The 22316-nt window shown below is 41.1% G+C and overlaps 1 protein-coding gene across 10 annotated transcripts in view; it reads right to left on the reverse strand.

The window, feature by feature from the left end:
- The window catches only part of LOC139545671 (transient receptor potential cation channel subfamily M member 7-like), a 78118-nt gene that overhangs the window by 49802 nt on the left and 6000 nt on the right, over positions 1-22316 (reverse strand). For 8 of the 10 annotated variants that reach the window (XR_011669109.1, XR_011669110.1, XM_071353672.1 and 5 more), the window contains exons 3-8: positions 5453-5532; positions 4475-4664; positions 4084-4297; positions 3804-3928; positions 3013-3184; positions 2540-2714 (exon numbers count right to left, since the gene is read on the reverse strand). Coding sequence is in view for 8 of the 10 variants with exons in the window: in XM_071353672.1 (XP_071209773.1) it covers positions 2540-2714; positions 3013-3184; positions 3804-3928; positions 4084-4297; positions 4475-4664; positions 5453-5532 (956 nt within the window). In the remaining 2 variants the exon portion in view is untranslated. Of the gene's footprint in view, positions 1-2539; positions 2715-3012; positions 3185-3803; positions 3929-4083; positions 4298-4474; positions 4665-4860; positions 5164-5452; positions 5533-22316 lie in introns of those variants that run through there. The other 2 variants (XM_071353669.1, XM_071353674.1) reach the window with 2 other exon arrangements.

A 22316-nucleotide genomic window follows, 5' to 3' on the forward strand; every position in this document is an offset into this window, starting at 1 on the left:
GTATTCAGACCCCTTCACGTTTTCCACATTTTGTTATTAAGTTACAGCCTTATTCTAAAATTGATTAAATAGTTTTTTCCCCCCTCATCAATCTACAACCAATACCCCATAATGACAAAGCAAAAAAAAATAAAAATCAATATCAAATTTACATAAGTATTCATACCCTTTACTCAGTACTTTGTTGAAGCACCTTTGGCAGCGATTACAGCCTTCCTGGGTATGACGCTACAAGCTTGGCACACCTGTATTTGGGGAGTTTCTCCCATTCTTGTCTGCAGATCCTCTCAAACTCTGTCAGGTTGGATGGGAAGCGTTGCTGCACAGATATTTTCAGGTCTCTCCAGAGATGTTCAAGTCCGGGTTCTGGCTGGGCCACTCAAGGACATTCAGAGACTTGTCGCAAAGCCACTCCTGCGTTGTCTTGGCTGTGTGCTTAGGGTCATTGTCCTTTTGGAAGGTGAACCTTTGCCTCAGTCTGAGGTCCTGAGCGCCCTGAAGCAGGTTTTCATCAAGGATCTGTCTGTACTTTGCTCCGTTCATCTTTCCCTCGATCCTGACTAGTCTCCCAGTCCCTGCCGCTGAAAAACATCCTCACAGCATGATGCTGCCACCACCATGCTTCACCGTAGGGATGATATGGCCAGGTGATGAGCGGTGCCTGGCTTCCTCCAGACGTGACGCTTGCCAAAGAGTTCAATCATGGTTTCGTCAGACCAGAGCATCTTGTTTCTCATGGTCTGAGAGTCCTTTAGATGCCTTTTGGCAAACTCCAAGCGGGCTGTCATGTGCCATTAACTGAGGAGTGGCTTCCGTCTGGCCACTCTTCCATAAAGGCCTGATTCATTCAACCTCATGGCTTGGTTTTTTCTCTGACATGTGCTGTCAACTGTGGAACCTTATATAGACAGGTGTGTGCCTTTCCAAATCATGTCCAATCAATTGTATTTACCACAGGTGGACTCCAATCAAGTTGTAGAAACATCTCAAGGATGATCAATGGAAACAGGATGCATCTGAGCTCAATTTCGAGACTCATGGCAAAGGGTCTGTAAATAAAGTATTTCTGTTTTTATTTTTAATAAATGTGCAAACTATTTTCGCTTAGTCAATATGGGATATTGTGTGTAGATTGATGAGTAAAAAAAATATTTAATCAATTGTAGAATAATGCTGTAAAGTAACAAAATGTGAAAAAAAGTGTGTATTTTTTTAACCGACAATTAAAATCAATCAATTCATCCAAACTGTGCAGCGGCCAATTGATGAAAAGAAAGAGACATCTGTTACGAAACACCAAGCAGTTTAATGACATTCAGACATTGTCAAGCCAAGCCTTCGATACTGGGTAAGCCTACAAGGTAGGGAGGGATGTATTTTCTGTTTGTCAGGATTGACAAAGCCTATCTATTGCAGTGTTGAAAACGCAAACCATGATATTGAAAGTGCACGAATTCGGCATGCTTTGTTTATTGGCTGTGTGGTGCATTGACACAGAAATCTGTTGGTGGAAAATGAGTTGCATATATTTTACATAATTATAAATACTGCATCAAAATGTTGAAAATCAGATTTCCCCCTAGCTGATCATTGTCTGCAGCCAGCTCTGATCATAGTGTAAATGAAACAGGCAGGGAGAGTGAGCTCGTCTGTGGTGGTCGGTTAACTCTCAACCTTCTGGCCCGTAGCCATGTGGGGCATCGACAGTGCCACAAAAGTGGCAAAGTCAATATCCCCGTTTATTAACACAGGGTTGCTACAGTTATTTGTGGTCGTAAACATTATTTGGAGTTAATTCTATGAGGGGGGAGGGTGTTCAATTTATTTTACAGTATAAGGGGAGGGTCATGTCAAATTATGTTTTACTTTTGGGAGGGGTGTGTGCCTTTTTTTATTACACCTTAAGTTGGACCAGCCCCTCCCCCCTAGTAAATTTCAATCTGTCCTTTAGGGCTCAGCATTTTCCTTGGACAGGTCACGCGATAGTCAGGGAAACCTCAGGACTCTATTCAGTCATGTGTCTCTGTAGCTCTGTAGTTCCTCTACATGGACAAGCACCAAAGTCTTCAACATGTAAGCAGTGTTTCCCCTGTATTAATTTAGCAGTGACGTACCGCCGCTGCTAAATTGTTGCCGCCACCCCCAAAAAATATTGAACCGTAAAAAAAATTGCGATGTTAATGAAAGCCTTCTGGTAGACGGAAAGGAGTTCCAAAAAACTTCCCAAGTAAATGTGAACTATGGAATGAAACCTATGCCTACCTGGCAGAATGATATCATGATTATTTGCATCAATCCAGTGGGAATTTGTTTTGCAAACTCCATCACGTGTGCCCCACAGAAACGCTGCTAATCAAACAACAGTGCTAGATGCATTCACACTTGAAGTAACGGGTAACTTTTCTTTTTTTACTTTTGGTTTTATCATTGTTGTGTACTTAGAACAATCAATTATGTTGTTTTTCAATTTTTTTTAAGTGTGATTTTTGAGAGCGAAAACCTGAAAAAACATATAGATGACTACAGTGGCACCGCACACCTATCCATAGCGGTCTGTTTGTGTAAGAATGCCAGCAAGTCAGCCGCCCGGCCTGATCCCTCGAAGACGAACACAGGCACGGGGGGCACACTGCTCACATAGTCCAGCACCATGGACAAAATGTCAGGGCCACCCTCCACCACCACACACACCACTGGCACACCCTGGTTAACCCCTGCCAGAGAGAGATACACACACACACACGCACACATAGACTGTTAAACACATGTGTATTACAATACTCACACACACACACACACATTGCAATCTCTCTTTTTCTTACACACACACACACACACACATACACACACACACACACACACACACACACACACACACACACACACACACACACACACACACACACACACACACACACACGCACACACACGCACACACATCAACACATTCACATACACACTCTCATTCACACACACAGACAAACACATGCACAAAGCCACACACATACTCACTAGGATGGATCTTCTGCAGTTGAATGTGTCTCTCCAGCTTCCTCCTGAGTCCCAGCTGGCAGCCATGTTTTCCCAGAGTTCCATCGTCCACTAACAGGAAGTGGGAGTGCAGGCTGTTCAAACACACCGTTTTGCTCAAGGGGCTTCTCAGGGGCTGGTAAGGCCTGAGCACCTGGGTTAGGTATCAGAAAACAGGTCAGAACAACAGGTCAGAGAGCAGGTTGAGAGAAATTAGAGGAGGATTTGGGATAGTCCAAACAGAAAAGTGAGAGCACATGGCAGCTCAAAGGAGATAAAAGGTGACATTTCTGTGGCTAAAATTAGTACAGATCTGTGCAAAAAATACAGCAAACCTTCTTACAAGGTGGCTGAATGGTGTAGCTCTTTCCTGCAGTCAAATGACCTAGTGGCCTCATGGGTGGAGTGTTATTCATATTTTTCATAATTTCATAAAGAAACAAAGATCATTTCAAAAAAGCCACTTAAAATCCAGTCATGTCAAATGGTCAAATGGTTTTATTATATTTCAGTCTTCTGTGATGTATAAAAGTGTAATATTGGGATGCACTCAAAATGGAATACATTTCAACTCTATATCTGACATGGTCGTTGCGTCTTCTTTTTTTAAGCCCATAACCATGTGTGTGAGGTGTATGCTTTTGTTTCAACGTAAATTTGTTTAAGACTACCAAGAAACATTCTGTGTGACCCTGATTTAGCCTGCTGCAGTAAAAGGTTCATTTGAAACGTTCCTTAAAAGCACTGATATCTTTACAGAGAACGACACTCACATCTCTCCCTATAAGGTCACCGTGGTTGTCAATTACGCCCCAGGGCGTGACCCCTACAGCGTTCCTCTTCCGGTGGCCATTGGTGCCGTGTGCTTTCACAGCCTCCCCTACATACAGGGACACACCTAGGAAGGGTCGGATACTCAGTCCGCTTACACACATATAAACGTAATCCCACACACACAGTACAATACATGTAGTCAGCCAAAATCACACACACAGATGCTCACATTCACCCATGAAGCCCCAGTGCAAAATGAATCTGCATTATTTCACACACCTGTGTTGATGCCGTCTGTGATTATCCAGGCTCCAGTGCTCTGAGCTGCGGTGATCAGGCCTTTGCTGAAGGCCTGTCTAACCTTGAGGGGGAGAGGGAAGTTCTCTGCCCCCCCGTGGACCGTCAGCAGTAGTTTAGGCCGTTCCATCTGCCACTCCCTCAGCATCAGCTGCAGCAGAGCCTCAGCCTTTGCGTCGACCGCAACACGAACGTACTGCACAGTCATCACATAAAGCATGGTCAAGCACATGAATATGAGATAACAGTTCCTAACAAGCTTCCAAGTGGGAAATACAAGTGGGAAACTCGGGTAGCATTGTTACACGCCCAGTTGGATATTTCGGAGTTTCCTAGTTTCGACTAGCACATGAATGCAGCAATAGCTACAGACCTTGGCATGGCAGTTACGTTCAGCGCTGTCCTGGAAGTCAATGGTTCCATAGGCATCGGTGGCACTGGCTTGTGTGTGACACTCCACTGACCACCTCTCTTCTTGCACTGCCTGCGGCCCAGGCCAGCGGGACATGAAGGGGCCAGTCTCCAGCCAGGTGTGCTCCCCTACCAGACGTCCGCAGCAGCATCTGGGGGGAGAGAGGAAAAACTCAAACCTTTCTAGTTGTTAAACATTGGCACAAAAATGCATTGCTGTCCGTATAAATGTCATGATAGTATAAATGGAATTACTGTGTTAGTTTACCTTTACACTAAAATGGGAAATCTCACTCTCAAAATATACACACACGCACACACTCACACACAAGCACAGTAAAGTCATACCTTATTAGGTTTTGGCATACTTGACACACAGTCCCTTCAGGATTCCGCAGAGATTTTTTATGATATCTCTGGGCTAAAATTCTGCTGCTGCAATTATGACATTTTACATGGCAATATGTGAAGATTTTGTCAAATTTGTTTTAAAAAATGCAGAGGAGGGAAAACATTTGTTGGCATGTGGCTTGATTGAACCATATTACGCTGTAAATGTGAGGTGATTGGTTGAAATTACAAGCCCTCTTCTTGTACTGCGGCAATGGGTCCATTTTATGCAATAATATTGGAATGATTTGACTGTTTTATGCGGTCAAATATGCAAGTCCTCGCATAACATGCGAATTGTTGATTTTGCAAAAAATTCTGCTATCACAGAATCGAGGAATCCTGGAGGGACTGAACATCTGCAATAAACAGGAAATGATACATGAGCAACATAACCACATAGCTAGAGTTTCCCTGGAACCGCTAGTATGGTTACCAAAAGTTAGCTTTTTCAAAAACCAGACATGGTAAAAGTTATTACAATTATTATTCCAGCACTTCTATCATATGACATATTGAAATTTTTCAGCAAATACCAAATCCAGCTCACCTGTGTATGTCTCGACATGCTGGGATGAATTTAATACACTCTCTCTTGCAGAAGGTGTCGTCAATCCAAGACCTCTGTGACTGGAACACAACACATAACATTAAGGTCCAAGGGCCTGGGGCTGACTTTCTACTTAGCTAACATATGGAATTGTTTTAAGATGGTACCAAGGACCATTTAGATATTTGATTTTGAATTTCAGGACCCCTGTAGCCTCACAAAGCCGCCTGATCCCGCAAGCTTACATTAAACGCTGCACGGATATCAGTCTGGCAGGGCTGTGATTCAAACAATGAGGTATAACTAGATTGTAACTTTACAAGTAAAATTGTGAGGCTTGCTAAAGCTCTTTAAAACTTATTTTTGTGGTAGTGGAAGAAAATGAGAAAGACCAACATTTTGTCTATACTCTGATTAAAGTGATACACGAGAAAAACATGAAAACTGCCTATCTTGTTACACCGTTTGACTTGTTCTGAAAAATCAACTTTCCCTGAAAACATCTTGCATTTTTTCAATATGTTTTCTCGTTCATATTAACATAATGATGCTCATTCATGATTGTTTTAATCTTGTGTAGAATAATGACATACTGTACAGTCAACTGCTAAGGAAGAATTGATTCTGCCGGATCATCCTACACATAACCACTGTTTGTCTACAGTACATACACATATAGTTTTAATGAATTTTTCTGCAAAAGGTGGGTAAACTGTATTTGCATTTACCATCTACTACACCGCTGCTCTTGATTTTTTCACATCATAAGAAACAGAAATTCCGGAACGTTTCTTTTGAAACGTCTCTCGGGTTGATGAGAGAATGGCCAGACTGTTGCTATTGATACACTAACAGGTACATTTTCCAGAAAGTATATATTTCCATCTGTCTTGTAGGAGTATTTCTCATCCATCTTCACTTAATGCTGCTCACATATTTTTGGTCAGTAGTTATGGTCAGTATTTGTGTGGTTGTGGTCAGTAGTTGTGGACAGGAGTTGAGGTAAGTAGTTATGGTCTGTAGTTGTGTTGGTGTGGTCAGTAGTTGTGGCCAGTAGTTGTGTGGTCAGTAGTTATGTGGTTGTGGTCAGTTGTTGTGTGGTTGTGGCCTGTAGTTGTGTTCTGTGGTTGTGGTCAGTAAGTACGCTTTTCTTTAGGAATCTAGTGAAGTAAAAGTAGTCAAAAATATAAATAGTAAAGTACAGATACCCCAAAAAACTACTTAAGTAGTACTTTCAAGTATTTTTACTTAAGTACTATACCCTACTGGATTAGACTATTGCAATGCTCTACTCTCCGGCTACCCGGATAAAGCACGAAATAAACTTCAGTTCGTGCTAAATATGTCTGCTAGAATCTTGACTAGAACCCAATTTTTTTTATATATTACTCCAGTGCTAGCCGCTCGACACTGGCTTCCTGTTAAGGCTAGGGCTGATTTCAAGGCTTTACTGCTAACCTACAAAGCATTACATGGACTACGATTTGGTCCTGCTGTACATACCTACACGTACGCTACGGTCACAAGACGCAGGCCTCCTTATTGTCCCTAGAATTTCTAAGAAAACAGCTGGAGGCAGGGCTTTCTCCTATAGCGCTCCATTTTTATGGAATGATCTGCCTATCCACGTGAAAGACGCAGACTCAGTCTCGACCTTTTAAGTCTTTACTGAAGACTTGTCTCTTCAGTAGGTCCTATGATTGAGTGTAGCCTGGCCCAGAGGTACGAATGTGAACTGCAAGGCACTGGAGTGACGAACTGTCCATGCTGTCTCTGCCTGGACGGCTCCCCTCTCTCCACTAGGATTCTCTGTCCCTGACCCTATTACGGGGGCTGAGTTACTGGTTTACTAGTGCTTTTTCATGCCATACCTAGAAGGGGTGTGTCACATCGTGGCAGCCTTTTTTCATTATACTGTGCTTTGGCAAAGTGGGTTGGGTTATATCCTGTCTGGTTGGCTATCGTCGGACAGGGTCACAGTGTCTCCCCCTGTCTCAGCTTCCATTGTCTATGCTACAATAGTCTATGTGCCGGGGGATAGGGTCAGTCTAAATTTAAGTATGCTCCCTCTAATTAATCTCTCTCTCTCTCTCTCTCTCTCTCTCTCTCTCTCTCTCTCTCTCTCTCTCTCTCTCTCTCTCTCTCTCTCTCTCTCTCTCTCTCTCTCTCTCTCTCTCTCTCTCTCTCTCTCTCTCTCTCTCTCTCTCTCTCTCTCTCTCTCTCTCTCTCTCTCTCTCTCTCTCTCTCTCTCTCTCTCTCTCTCTCTCTCTCTCTCTCTCTCTCTCTCTCTCTCTCTCTCTCTCTCTCTCTCTCTCTCTCTCTCTCTCTCTCTCTCTCTCTCTCTCTCTCTCTCTCTCTCTCTCTCTCTCTCTCTCTCTCTCTCTCTCTCTCTCTCTCTCTCTCTCTCTCTCTCAGACTATGCCTCAGGACTACCTGGCCTGATGACTCCTGGCAGTTTTGCCTGAGGCTCTGGAACCCTGACCTGTTCACCAGACGTGCTGCTGCTCCAGTTTCAACTGTTCTGCCTGCAGCTATGTAACCATGACCCGTTCACCAGAGGTGCTACCTTGTCCCGGACCTGCTGTTTTCGACCCGCTCTCTCTCTCCCGCACCTGCTGTCTCGACCTCTGAATGCTCGGCTATGAAAAGCCAACTGACATTTACTCCTGAGGTGCTGAACTGATGCACCTTCTACAACCACTGTGATTATTATTTGACATTGCTGGTCGTCTATGAACGTTCTGGCCTTAATGGCCATGTACTCTTATAATCTCCACCTGGCAAAGCCAGAAGAGGACTGGCCACCCCTCAGAGCCTGGGTCCTCTCTAGGTTTATTCCTAGGTTCCTGCCTTTCTAGGGAGTTTTTCCTAACCATCGTGCTTCTACATCTGCATTGCTTGCTGTTTGTGGTTTTAAGCTGGGTTTCTGTATAAGCACTTTATGACATCTGAGGATATGAAAATAACTTAATAAAAACATTTGATTTGATTTGTTTTACTGTAATATCTGTGTTTTTGCATGTACATGTACATTGAATGGTTGATTAATTTTATGCTACACACTGATAAAGAACATACAGTTTTCTAAACTAATCCAATCTGTTTGTAATTGGATTTATTGCAAATGTTACTGAGATGGTTGTTACAGTTCAGATGATTGAGATAGTCTCAGTGTTCAATCTTCCCTACCCTGGCACTCATTCTGAATGCAGGTTGCGGGTGATTTGACAATTCCACGTGTTGGATATCCTAACTGGCTGGATTCCAATAGGAACTTCACATCACTTTGCAAGCAAGCATAGTGTGACTTGCAGGCCTGATGCGACCTGTAAACCAGAAGATTCCTAACACTACTATATTAGGGTATAACTAGGGCCTCAAAGAAAGGCCTTATGACATATGTAATGTCATTAATAATTCAATTTAAAAGGCTAATAAGGCTGGTGGGTGTAATATTTGTGTTGAGGAGAAAATTAACAGGCACGAGACGGGAGTACAGTTTAGTGTTGTTTAGTAAGAACATCTTGTGCCGGGCCAATAGTGTGCATGTCAAATCCAAATCAAATGTTATCGGTCACATACACATGGTTAGCAGATGTCATAACATAACACTGCCTTAATATATGAATGATTAGTAACAGCATAGTAACTCATATTAGACAGCTATTGGTCACCAATAATACTACAGTGGGTTCTACCCGTGCATAGAGGGTTCTAGGAAGAACTCTCGAAATATAAAAGGGTAATTTTCTTGCATAGCATGTAAATGTTTTAATCAAACTATTGTATTCATCTGACTATCCACAATAATCACAGTGTGCATGTAACCATGTAACTCAATGCTGAATACTACCTCTAGCGCTGGGGCGCGCAGGACTTGGGACGCGGAGTAAATGAAATGGCACAGAATACTCAGGGTGTTCTCTCTATAAAAGTCGATGGCCACATACCAGATTTTCATAACATTCGGGGCTCAGTCCTGTAGAACAGAGGCTGAGGGGGTTGCGGGTCAGAGAAAAAAATGATTTCCTACAATTCTAGGAAGGACTGGAAACATTACAATATTTAAAAAAGTATACCACACAAAATGACAAGCTCCTCTGACATTGGCATACTGAGATCATTAAACAAATGACCCAAGTCTTAAATGCAACCAATGGCCAATGAAGAGTGGATGCACAGATCTTAGGTCTACAATATGAGGAGGAAATTATAGTCCACCAACTTTCCACTTATCCAAACAGTTTTTTCCAGTTTTTCCGTTTAGCGGGATTCCCGACTGTAGGCCTATGCGCTCGTAATGTTATAAAACACAAATCTGCAGATTTGCAGTCAGTCTCTCCTTTACTTTTAGCCAAGAGAGAGTGGCATGCATAGTATTGATATTAGCCCTCTGATTACAGTGAAGAGCAAGACAATAACCACTCAAACGTCCTTTTTTGAATGCTTCATACCAAAATAACTGCATAAAATCAAATCAAATTTTATTTGCCACATGTGCCGAATACAACTTTTGTAGACTTTACCGTGACATGCTTGCTTATGAGCAATGTTCCCTCTAAGCTGCGAACAGGTGCACAGCTCTCCCAGGACTGCCTCGCAGAAGAAATATCAGCCCAAGCAGAGAAGCAACGAGATTGAACTTTACTCAACGTTCTAGTTATCCCCTTTAGTTAACACTATCAACGTTAACCTTTACTGTGGGAATTGTGATTGAATCAACACAATATTAGTCACTTTCAATGCAACATAACGAAACAAAACAAACTATGACAGATATTTTCTTGAATGCAGAGTGCATTGGAGTAGGATTCTCTTGCATTGACAGAAACAACTCAGGCCCATACCCTACACAGACCGGTGCACCGTATCCAATCAGAGCTGCAGTATCCCTACAGTGTATGCAAATAGACCATTGCCATATATGGATCTGTGCCATTCATTTTGAACTGGACTTTGTTTACAGCATGAGTGGTTGCGAGTAGATGCGCTTGTTTTGAGATCACATTTGTTCATATTCTTTGCTAGTAAGTCAGTTAGTAGCCCAGTTATAGCTAACTTCAGCAATGGAAGTGGATGCTTCCTACAAGAGCACAAAACGTGTGCATTTCTAGCCATCTTTGAAAAGCAAGTCAAGTAAAGAGCTTTTTTTCTGTCTTAAAGGGGCAGTGTTGTATTTTGAGACAGGCTTGAATAAGCTAAGTGGCCAATAGGCAGAGGGTAGCATAATTTGTCTGATTCTCTGTTATAATGGTATGGGAATAATAATGCATTTTATTTTGTAAAGTGGTTTCTTGCATCAAACAACACATTTTCAGTCACCTCCTTTTCTGAAGGACAAGTGGATAAACAGGTTCATGTCAATCCCTACATGTTTTTTTCAAAGGTTTCATTGAATGTAGGCCTACATTGAACACCACACATTGCCTGCTACTGTATTCAGGTAGGTCCCTCCAATTTTCGGTCCGTTTGCGAAACATTTTGCAACAGAATCGGCGTAATGAATACGCCCCCAGTTCTTTTGGTTTCTTCATTTATAAATCAGCAAGCAAGAGCAAGCTGTAGTAGTAAATACATTTTTCAAAATAAGTGTACAACAAGCTATTATAGGCCAAGTCTACCTTTTGCCACAATGGTTCCCAACCAGGGGTACTAGGACCCCTCCGGTTACTTAGCCTATCCACTAGTGGTACTTGAGAAGACTCATGAGACCATAGGTCTACTAGTAAAATGCACATGGGGGGGTACTTCAGAGGTACACCGGGCAGAGCCAAATTCTGTTGGTGGTACAGTAACCGAAAAAGGTAGGGAACTACTGTTTTATCCTATAGGCCTACCCAATGAATTTACAGTCAATTTCAGCAACAACAAAAATTACAAATTAGATTTATATGAAATGACAGGCAGACTAGGATAAACGTATTGCTCGAAAAAGGAGGAGAACAACTCATAGGCATACAGATGGTCCTGCCTTCCACGTGTACTGTTGTCCTCCCCATTTGGTAACAACTCCTCAAACACCTGATTTAATCCAATCACTTTTTTCCTCATTGAGGAACCATCTTCTTTTGACTTCCATTGTACTTATCCTCAACGGACAAAGACTGCAAGAAACCCTTAAATTAGATTTCACAAGCTGTGGTCTCGCATAATTGCGCAAGAGTTTTTTGGTGCTTTCAAGACAACTGGGAACTCGAGAGAAAAAAACCTAGCTCAAATAATGACGGAAAGTCTGAGCTTTAGAAATATGCCCAAGTTTCTGACTTTAAATACAGAGTTGGATTACCATTCAGAACTATTTTCCCAGTCGGAGTTCGTTTGTTTCCCGAGTTCTTAGTTGTCTTGAATGCACTGAAGTTGGAGATTTCAGAGTTCCCAGTTGTTTTGAATGCAGCATTTCTGTTGCGCACTAGCTCCCTACATCATCACTACAAGCGCTATTTAATTAGCCAGATACTCTACACGCCCACTTTCTGGATATGCCAAGCACAAAGAGGGACTGATCGAACAGCCAACGGAAAGCCAAAAGCGAAATGCCCACCCAGACAGCCTCAGAGAGAGAGAGAGAGAGAGAGAGAGTGAGCAGGGTTGTACACAAAAGTTACACATAGTAGAATCCAATACGTAAATGCTAAAATGCTGACATTTAACCGATTACAAATGACATGACCGTCCCCTGGATTAAAGAAAAATATACTAAACCCTCCCCGACTGAAATTGAAAAAGCATGACCTTTCCCCATTTTCCTCTCGGTAACAAATGCATACATTTTGACCGACCCTGTCCCTGTCCCTTAACCAAAACATTTAGCATTACACATATGGTGTTGGCGACCCACTTGAATCCAAATGCAATACTTCAAAACGTAGCTAGCTGTCTTCTCCCCCTGTGCAGTTTATAAGGGGCTATAACGGCAATGCTTGCAGTTAGCCACTGTCACGATTCCTTCCAAACCACTCATTGTTGAATTTGCGATTTCCAACTTGTTGTGTAATGTTTCTGTCCAATGGTCGATGAGCACCAATACGTTTTATCTATAATTTCTCTTCATTATTTCTATTCATATGACAAGGACTAAAAAGGATTTGCCAGTAGATTGCTGACTTGATTCATGATGATGACTGCTATCTAAGATTTTGAAAATAAGATGTTGACGTGATCAGTATTTTATGTCATTTTATCTGTGGCCAATGACCTTGAGCCTTCTTGGAAGGGCACTACTAATGTAACTCTAAGGCAGGACCCAAAGGGCTTGAATTTTCGATGTCTACCCTTACTAAGGACTTAAACTTGGCGGTGACTAGTGTCCCCATGAGTGACAGAACACTGAGCCAATCACAGCGCAACGCTCCTATTTTCTGCTTGCTTGCCTCACCACCACAGAAAGCACTGAGCTAGGCTGAAACACCTGCATGTTGGAGCTGCCTTACTCAAGAAAACAAAAAAGAGACCACGTTTGTATGCAGCTTTAATAACTCAATGTGTCATGATCGTTATAATGAGTGGACCAAGATGCAGCGTGGTATGGTTCCATCCTCCTTATTATGAAGTGAAACTCAAAGAAAACAATAAATGCAAAACGAAACGTGAAGCTGCTATAGTGCTGACAGGCAACTAAACATAGACAAGATCCCACAAAGCACAATGGGGAAATGGCTGCCTAAATATGATCCCCCAATCAGAGACAACGATAAACAGCAGCCTCTGATTGGGAACCATACCAGGCCAACATAGATCATTAATCACCTAGATAACCCACCCTAGTCACTGTCAAGCCCCAACCAACATAGAGAATAAACAGCTCTCTATGGTCAGGGCGTGACACAATGATATATCTTTCTTTACATTTTTTGCTAAAAATGTGGGGCTCAAAACAGGTGGGGCTCTTATTTTGATGATATAGGCTACCAGAAATCAACAAAACGATTTAGCACGTACTGTTAAGTAAAAAGTATGCCGAAACGTATTACTTTTGGTGCGTTCAAGACAACTGGGAATTCGGAAAGAAAACCAGCACCAGACGAGTCGTTTTGTAAACTGTGAATTATAACAACTGTTATCGCTATGTTACAATGCCGATTGGGCTAAAGCTGTCTTGTAGTGTGCGTCTTCTAGCATTCGCTTAGTGTGGTTATGTAAGTGTTTACGAAATGAATATTGAGATACTTTGCTACATGACATTTGTGCTAGTTGGCAAAAGATATGCTGCATAGCTAGCTCTAGCTGAATTGGTAAAGCTAGCTCCATTGATTTACTGTGGCTGACAATCATGTAATGTTAACTATCTATAGAGTCACTTGTTGCTTGCCTTTCGTTTAGCGAGTTTCAAACGAGGCCGCGAAACTGCACATCTCCCACGGTTAGTGGCATGGCAGGCACGAGCAAACTCCAAACTCCCTGTTCGCTGTGATTCCCCTCTAGCGTTCATCGTTCATTCTGTCTCATTTCGTCACAGGGAATGTCCAAACTCTGACCAATCAGCGCAGCTTTGAATGTTGCTAGGTTACTTATGGGCGTGGTTTTGCACCAAGTTTGAAAAATCGTGATGTTGATGAATTTAAGATCGGAGAAGTCAGAGCTCTAGGATGGGTCCGTGTGGATAAATAAGTTTCTGCGTTAAAACAGAGCCATCGCGAACGAGAATCTCGTTTTTGCAAATAAACCAAAAAACAACTTGATATTTCGATTTTCACATGTGCTTGGGGTTAAATGTGGAATGCATGTCATTGGCCAAATGCACAACCAACACTTCCTGTCCCTTCAAAATAGAGGTTCACCCTTCTAACTCCATTATATTATATTAATGTTAAGATAAGGTGACATTTCTCAGTTTCTTCTTTAGATTCAAGATTATAAGCTAGCCACAAAAATAAGTGTTAATTGACTTACTGATGAACTGCTTCTACTGTACGTGGTTAGCTAACTGATATATCCCAGCTAACTGGTTAACCATTGATCATCTTTTTCAATGATTGGCATACAGCCAAAACAACCGTATCTATTGCTAGACTAAAGATATGCCCCTAGCTATAGATTAGTCAGTGGTTGCACATCTAACTAGCTGGAACGAAGTAAGACATGTAAATGTCTCACTCGGGCACTGTCTAAAAATGTTACTGGCTGTCAAATCCTTGCTTCTTCTGTCGTTGTTTTTATCATTACTCAACTCCTCTGAAACCACATTGGGGGAGAGGATTGGAGGTTCCTCCCGTTGGGCTTACACCTGTCCAATCCTCTTAGATCTTTACAAGTGCCTAGGTTGTATGTGCTAAGGGTTGTTTCTGGACAGGACCCCACAACCCTGTGGGTTTGTGGTGGACCTTCAGCATGTCAGTTGAGGCAATGGTTGGATGTTTCATTCCATTGCTGGACACACCCACGGCACCCTATCAGGCTGATCACCCTAGCCAGGCAGTTCTGGTTCTTCCTCAGAGTATGGTGGTGAATAGTTGGAGACAGGCTATAAACAGTGAAAGGATATTTACATGTCTACTATTCACACATTTGCTTCGTTCCAGCTAGTTAGATGTGCAACCATTGACTAACTATAGCTAGGGGCATATCTCTAGTCTATAAGATTACCAATGGTTAACTAGGTAGCTAGTATATATCCAGTGGCGATTTTAGCATGTACATCTTAGTGGGGCAAAAAAAAAGTGAGTGAAGCAAAAGCAGCCAACAAGTGCTCAGCATATCTGGGAACTCCTTCAAGACTGTTGGAAAAGCATTCCAGGTGAAGCTGGTTGAGAGAATGCCAAGTGTGTGAAAAGCTGTCATCAAGGCAAAGGCTGGCTATTTGAAGAATCTGAAATATAAAATATATTTAGATTTGTTTAACACTTTTTTGGTTACTACATGATTCCATATGTGTTATTTCATAGTGTTGATGTCTTCACTATTATTCAACAATGTAGAAAATAGTAAAAATAAAGAAAAACCCTTGAATGAGTAGGTGTTCTAAAACTTTTGACCGGTAGTGTACTTGTGCTCCCCCATGTACTTTTTGTAGTGATTTGTTGTTAATAATAATTAATTAAAAAAAAAAAAATTCAAAGTATTTTCCCAGTCAGAGCTTGTTTTTTTCAGAGTTCCCAGTTGTCTTCAACTCACTGAAATCAGATTTCCCAGTTCTGAGTTTCCAGTTGTTTTGAGCTCGGCAGAAGTCATGCTGGATTGACACCATGGCCAATGTTGAATATTTATCCTTTTAAGCTTTGAAAAGAGTCCCTTAAATCCAGGCTGCGGACCACACACCCACTCCACTGAATAGCAGGCTAGTGATTGCTTTGCAATGCTTGCAGTTAGCTACTGATTCCTTCCAAACCACTCATTTTTGAATTTGCAATTTCCAACTTGTTGTATGATGTTGACAGTCCAATCAAAGCTGCTGTAGATATAATGTGATTTTACATCATTTTATTTGTGGACAATGACCTTGAGCCTTCTTGGATGGGCACTTCTAATGTAACTATGGCAGCACCCAAGGGGCTTGAATTTTCGAGCTCTACCCTTAGATTTGGAGGTGACGTAGTGTCCCCATGAGTGACAGAACAATGAGACAATCACGGCGCGACTAGAGAACATTACCAACCCCTACGCTCCGTATTTTCCTCTGGCTGCCCCACCACCACAGAAAGCACTGAGCTAGGCTGAAACACCTGCATTTTGGAGCTGCCTTACTCAACAAAACAAAAAGGAGACCATGTTTATATGCAGCTTTATTAACTCTTTTTTAAATAATATTTGTATTACATTGTTTGCAAACTGATATGTGACATGTATTAATGCCAAAATAACATGCAAAACAGGCATCCACCTGCCCTGAATGACGGGTCGCCACTGGATATATCAGTTAGCTAACCATTTCAAATCAAATCAAATGTTATTTGTTACATGCGCCAAATACAAAGCATTTCACCTTACCGTGAAATGCTTACTTACAAGCCCTTAACCAACAGTGCAGTTCAAGAAATAGAGTTAGGAAAATATTTACTAAATAAAATAAAGTAAAAATAATATAAAAAGTAACACAGTGGAATTACATAACAATAACGAGGCTATATATAGGGGTCACCGGTATCGAGTAAATGTGCGGAGGTACAGGTTAGTCGAGGTAATTTGTACATGTAGGTAGGGGTAAAGTGACTATGAATATATAGCTTGGGGGTAGAAGCTGTCGTGCGGTAGCAGTGAGAGCAGTCTATGTCTGGAGTCTTTGACAATTTTTTGGGCCTTCCTCTGACATCGCCAGGGAAATATAGGTCCTGGACGGCAGGAAACTTGGCCCCAGTGATGTATTGGGCCGTACGCACTACCCTCTGTAGCGCCTTACGGTCAGATACCGAGCAGTTGCCATACCAGGCAGTGATGCAACCGGTCAGGATGCTCTCGAGGGTGCAGCTGTAGAACGTTTTGAGGCTCTGAGGACCCATGCCAAATTGATTAAGTCTCCTGAGGGGGAAAAGGTGTTGTCGTGCCCTCTCCACGACTGTCTTGGTGTTTTTGGACCATGATAGTTTGTTGGTGATGTGGACACCAAGGAACTTTATACTCTCGACCCGCTCCAGCCCTGTCGATGTAAATAGGGGCCTGTTCAGGCCCTCCTTTTCCTATAGTCCACGATCATCTCCTTTGTCTTGCTCACAATGAGGGAGAGTTTGTTGGCCTGGCACCACACTGACAGGCCTTTGATCTCCTCGCCTACCACTGTTGTGTCATCAACAAACTTAATGATGTTGTTGGAGTCGTGTTTGGCCATGCAGTCGTGGGTGAACAGGGAGTACAGGAGGGGACTAAGCACGTACCCCTGAGGGGAACCGGTGTTGAGGATCAGCGTGGCAGATGTGTCAGGAAGTCCAGGATCCAGTTGCAGAGGGAGGTGTTTAGTCCCAGGGCCCTTAGCTTAGTGATGAGCTTTGTGGGCACTATGGTATTGAACGCTGAGCTGTAGTCAATGAACAGCATTCTCACATAGGTGTTCCTTTTGTCCAGGTGGGAAATGGCAGTGTGGAGTGCGATTGAGATTGTGCCATCTGAGGATCTGTTGGGGCGTATGCGAATTGGAGTGGGCCTAGTGTTTCCTGGATTATGGTGTTGATGTCAGCCATGACCAGCCTTTCAAAGCACTATTTTGTTAGTTTTTTTCGCATTGTTTGTAACTTATTATGTACATAAAGTTGCTGCTACTGTCTCTTATAGACATCAGAACAGCGATTACTCACTTCGAACTGGACACATTTTTTTCTTTAATTAGTCCGACGCGAAGGATATACTGCTTTCCGGGGAGAACAGGTCCAGATCCCCGTCATTTGTGTGAAAAAAAGGCGGAGAAACCGAGGGAGAAGGTTGGGATGCTTTGTTAGGATTCGTAGGCGAGTGAGTAAATCGCCATAACCATCGGTTCTGTTGGCCAGCTTGCAATCACTTGAATACAATCTCGAGGATCTACGGTCGAGACTATCCTACCAGCGGGACATTAAAAACTGTAATATCTTATGTTTCACTGAGTCGTGGCTGAACGACGACATGGATAATATAGAGCTGGCTGGTTTGAAAGGCTGGTCATGGCCTTTCAAAGCAACGATTCACCATTTTATATTTTGAAAGAGGAAGCTAAATATTTTAAGCATATGTTTTCTTTTCAGTCTCCTCCATTTACACTGAATGATGTTAACTGTAAGGAATTCTTTCCTAATAATAATAATAATGTAAAATGAAAAAATTTACAGAAATAACTGTGTTATGTTATCCATTATTAGCATGTTTTAATTTCTCCTATACAAATGGTAGACTTTCAGGTACTCAACAAGTAGGTCTGATTTCATTACTACTAAAACAGGACCCAGGTGGTAAGTATAAAGATCCAGTCCATTTAAAAAAACTGGAGGCCTCTAACACTTCAATGTGGTGATGCGAAAATCCTGGCGAAATGCATAGCACATAGAATAAAAAAGGTTTTACCAGATATTGTCCATCCTGATCAGACAGGTTTTTTACATGGACAAAAAATTGGAGATAATATAAGACAATTACTTGAAACAATTGAACATTATGAAACATTGAAGATACCAGGCCTGGTCTTCATAGCAGATTTTGAAAAGGCGTTTGATAAAGTACGACTAGAATTTATATATAAATGCCTGGATTACTTTAATTTTGTTGAATCTCTTACACAATTGGTTAAAGTTATGTACAGCAACCCCAAATGTAAAACAGTAAATAATGGTTACTTCCCAAAAAGTATTGAGCTTTTAAGAGGAGTAAAACAAGGCTGTCCTTTGTCTCCATATCTATTTATTATGGCCATTGAAATGCTAGCTATTACAATTAGATCCAACAAGAACATCAAGGGGTTAGAAATCCAGGGGATGAAAACAAAAGTGTCAATGTATGCCGATGACTCCAGTTTTTTCTTAAGTCCGCAATCTGGATCCCTGTACAGTCTCATTGAAGATCTTGATCACTTTTCTAGCCTCTCGGGATTAAAACCTAATTATGACAAGTGTACCATATTACGTATTGGATTGTTAAATTGTGTTTACACTACCTTGTAGTTTACCAATAAAATGGGTGGATGGTGAATTAGACATACTTGGTACTCACATCTCAAAAAATATGAATGAACAATCAATTTCAATAGAAAGTTAGCAAAAATAGATAAGATTCTGCCACCATGGAGAGGTAAATACTTGTCTATTTATGGAAAAATCACATTGATTAACTCTTTGGTCCTATCTTACTTACTTACTAATGGCACTGCCTACTTCCGACGACCCGTTTTTAAAATCGTATGAGCAAAGAATATTTCATTTTATTTGGAATTTTAAGCCAGACAAAATTAAACATGCCTATTTATATAATGAATATGAGTTTGGGGGGCTAAAATTATTAAATGTTAAAGCTTTAAACCTCTCACTAAAGCTTCACTCATACATAAGTTATACTTAAACCCAAAATGGTTCTCCAGTAGATTATTCAGAAAGGCTCATCCTTTGTTCAAAAATGGCCTTTTTGCCTTTATACAGGTTACAACTTCTCATTTCCGACTAATTGAAAATGACATTTTGTTTAAAGTATCGCCCTTTCTTAAACAAGCAATACAAAGCTGGTTACAATTTCCGTTTTATCCTCAAGAGAAGATATAACAAATATTACAACAAATGTTATGATTGAACTCAAATATACTGATTAATAAAATAACATTCTTTATGGATTTAAAAAATAAATTGTATTATATTTATGAATGATATTATGAATAGAAACGGAAGAGTGACGTCACATATGCAGCTATCAAAACTATACGGGAATATCTGCTCAATCCAAATTTACAACCAAAAGCATTACCACAAAAATGGAGGAGACATGGAAAAGGGAGAAGGTAGGGAACTTGTTTGCCTGCCATGTGTTAAAGATACAAATTGTCTGAAAGGAACTGGCATAAATAGAAAAATATACCAGTTTCATTTGAGGACAAAAATGTTGACAGCTGTGCCATACAGGTTGCAAAATAAATAGGAAGAGATTTTCGATGTAACAATTCCATGGCATGTGGTTTATGAACTGGTGCATAAAACTACACTTGATTCAACAATGAGTTTTTCAATTTAAATGATTATATAAAATTCTTGCCACCAACAGAATGCTATATATATGGGGCATACAACAATCTCAGCTCTATAGATTTTCCTGCGAAGAGACAGAATCAATATATAATTTATTCTGGTATTGCCCCTATGTAGCTTGTTTCTGGTCACAGGTTCAGGAATGGTTAAAAAATCACAACATTCACTTAAAATTAACCTTACAAATAGCAGTGTTGGGAGATTTGGAAAGCCATAGTCAGTCAATAAAGGTTTTCATCTTTAGCTCACAATTCATCTTTAGCTCACAATCTGTGGATACTATATGATTAGAAAAGTTAAAAAATTATGTAAAACATCACAGCACAATTGAAAAATATATGGCACATGGAAACCAAACGAGGGTGGTCTATGGTGATAGGTGGGATGGGCTGAAAGTGGCTAAGGGTTGGCATTGCAGAGCTTATGTTTGGTAATGTATTATTGTTATGTGACTGCTTTATATAAAAGTACCATGTATGTCAAATGTGTATGCAAAATGTCTATGTAAAATGTATATATATGTAGCAGAAAAGCTTTGTCCTCCGAAGAGGGGTGGTGGTGGAGGGGTTAAAAATAAAAAATAAATCACCCATTTTCAAGCCCTGACCTCCTTAGCTACTATTGCCTTTCAGGTCAAATGCACCGTTAAATAATTAAACAATTAAAACACACACAAATGATATAAACCCCCCATTTTTGCCCTATACGCTTCCATGCATTCATTTAAAACAAAAGCTGGACCTGGGCCTGGGCATCAGACTCCAGAGTCCTTTATAGCAGTTGTGTCAGAGGTGGTTGGTTTTCAATTGGCTAACACTTATAACATGGTTTGTACTGAAGAATGTTGAGTCCGGATGCTATCAGAAACTTGAACATTTGTAATAAGCATGATAACAAGCATTCAATGTTAAACCTCTGTAATTACAGACTGCAATTACCACCTGTTACATGTTGTTAATAGAGTAGCTACGAATTATTACAATTAATGACAATACTTGTTAGTGTAATTACATGTGCAATTACACTGTAATAAGGACCCCTTAAAATAAAGTGTTACCCAATATTGTGAGGAAATTGTTACAGAGAGGCACTTTAGTTCAACTGCTTAGATTGCATCAAGCCAAAGGGTCTTAATGAACAGCTCTCTTTCTCATCTTTGTTTATTTCTCTGTCTTTTGCCATTCAAGTGGAATGTACAGTACCAGTCACACGTTTGGACACACCTACTCATTCAAGGGTTTTTCTTTATTTGACCATTTTCTACATTGTAGAATAATAGTGAAGACATCACAACTATGAAAAAACACATATGGAATCATGTAATAACTAAAAAAGTGTTAAACAAATCAAAATATATCTTATATTTGAGATTCTTCAAAGTATTGCCTTGATGACAGCTTTGCACACTCTTGGCATTCTCTCAACCAGCTTCATGAGGTAGTCACCTGGAAATTTCAGTCTGAGAAAGTTTTTTCTGAGTTCCCTGTCGTCGTAAATGCACAATCACATTCAACTTTAGATATGAACCCGAAAGTATTGTCTGTATACCACCCATTGACCTTTCGTTATTTTGTGCAAATGTTAGCTATGTAGCTAGCATTTGGAACAACGTATTTGGAGTAAACTTGAGTGTGCCGTAGGCCTATGCATGTTGAAAAGTCACCTGAAGCTTGAGAGGAATGGGAAATGCAATAGAGAAATGCAGTGCTGAGGCAGAGGGCTCGTAATGAGGACGACTGGTAACGACTGAACTGAACTGTGTGTGTGGTAAGCTTCCTGGCGCCCAGAGCTGCTGAGGCATCACCCGTGGGTGTCATACATTGTGATGGAGATGTCCAGTGGCTACACGACTCAGGCTGATTCCCAGGGTAGCTAGCCCCCCACTGGGCACACACTGGTTGAATCAACATTGTTTCCACATAATTTCAATGAATTTACATTGAACCAAGATGGAATAGACGTCTGTGCCAAATGGGTCTCCACAAGATCGTCACCAGACTCCATCTTCATCAACCATCGCCCTGACCACCTTCCTCTGATCAAGCCATGATCAACTGCCCCTCTCCATCTTTGGAGGATGCAGCATGCACTCAGACTTGGCATGTATTGGTTGACCTAGCCAACTATAGCTAGGCTACTCATGATGATGCATTACTAGTTCGTTTTGTGCTTTGAGATAGTTATGAAAAGCACTACAGAAATGTAATCTTGTTATTATTATTGGTTTATTTTGTTTAGTAGAG

Source organism: Salvelinus alpinus, chromosome 19 (assembly GCF_045679555.1).
Source record: "Salvelinus alpinus chromosome 19, SLU_Salpinus.1, whole genome shotgun sequence".
Lineage (NCBI taxonomy): Eukaryota > Metazoa > Chordata > Actinopteri > Salmoniformes > Salmonidae > Salvelinus > Salvelinus alpinus.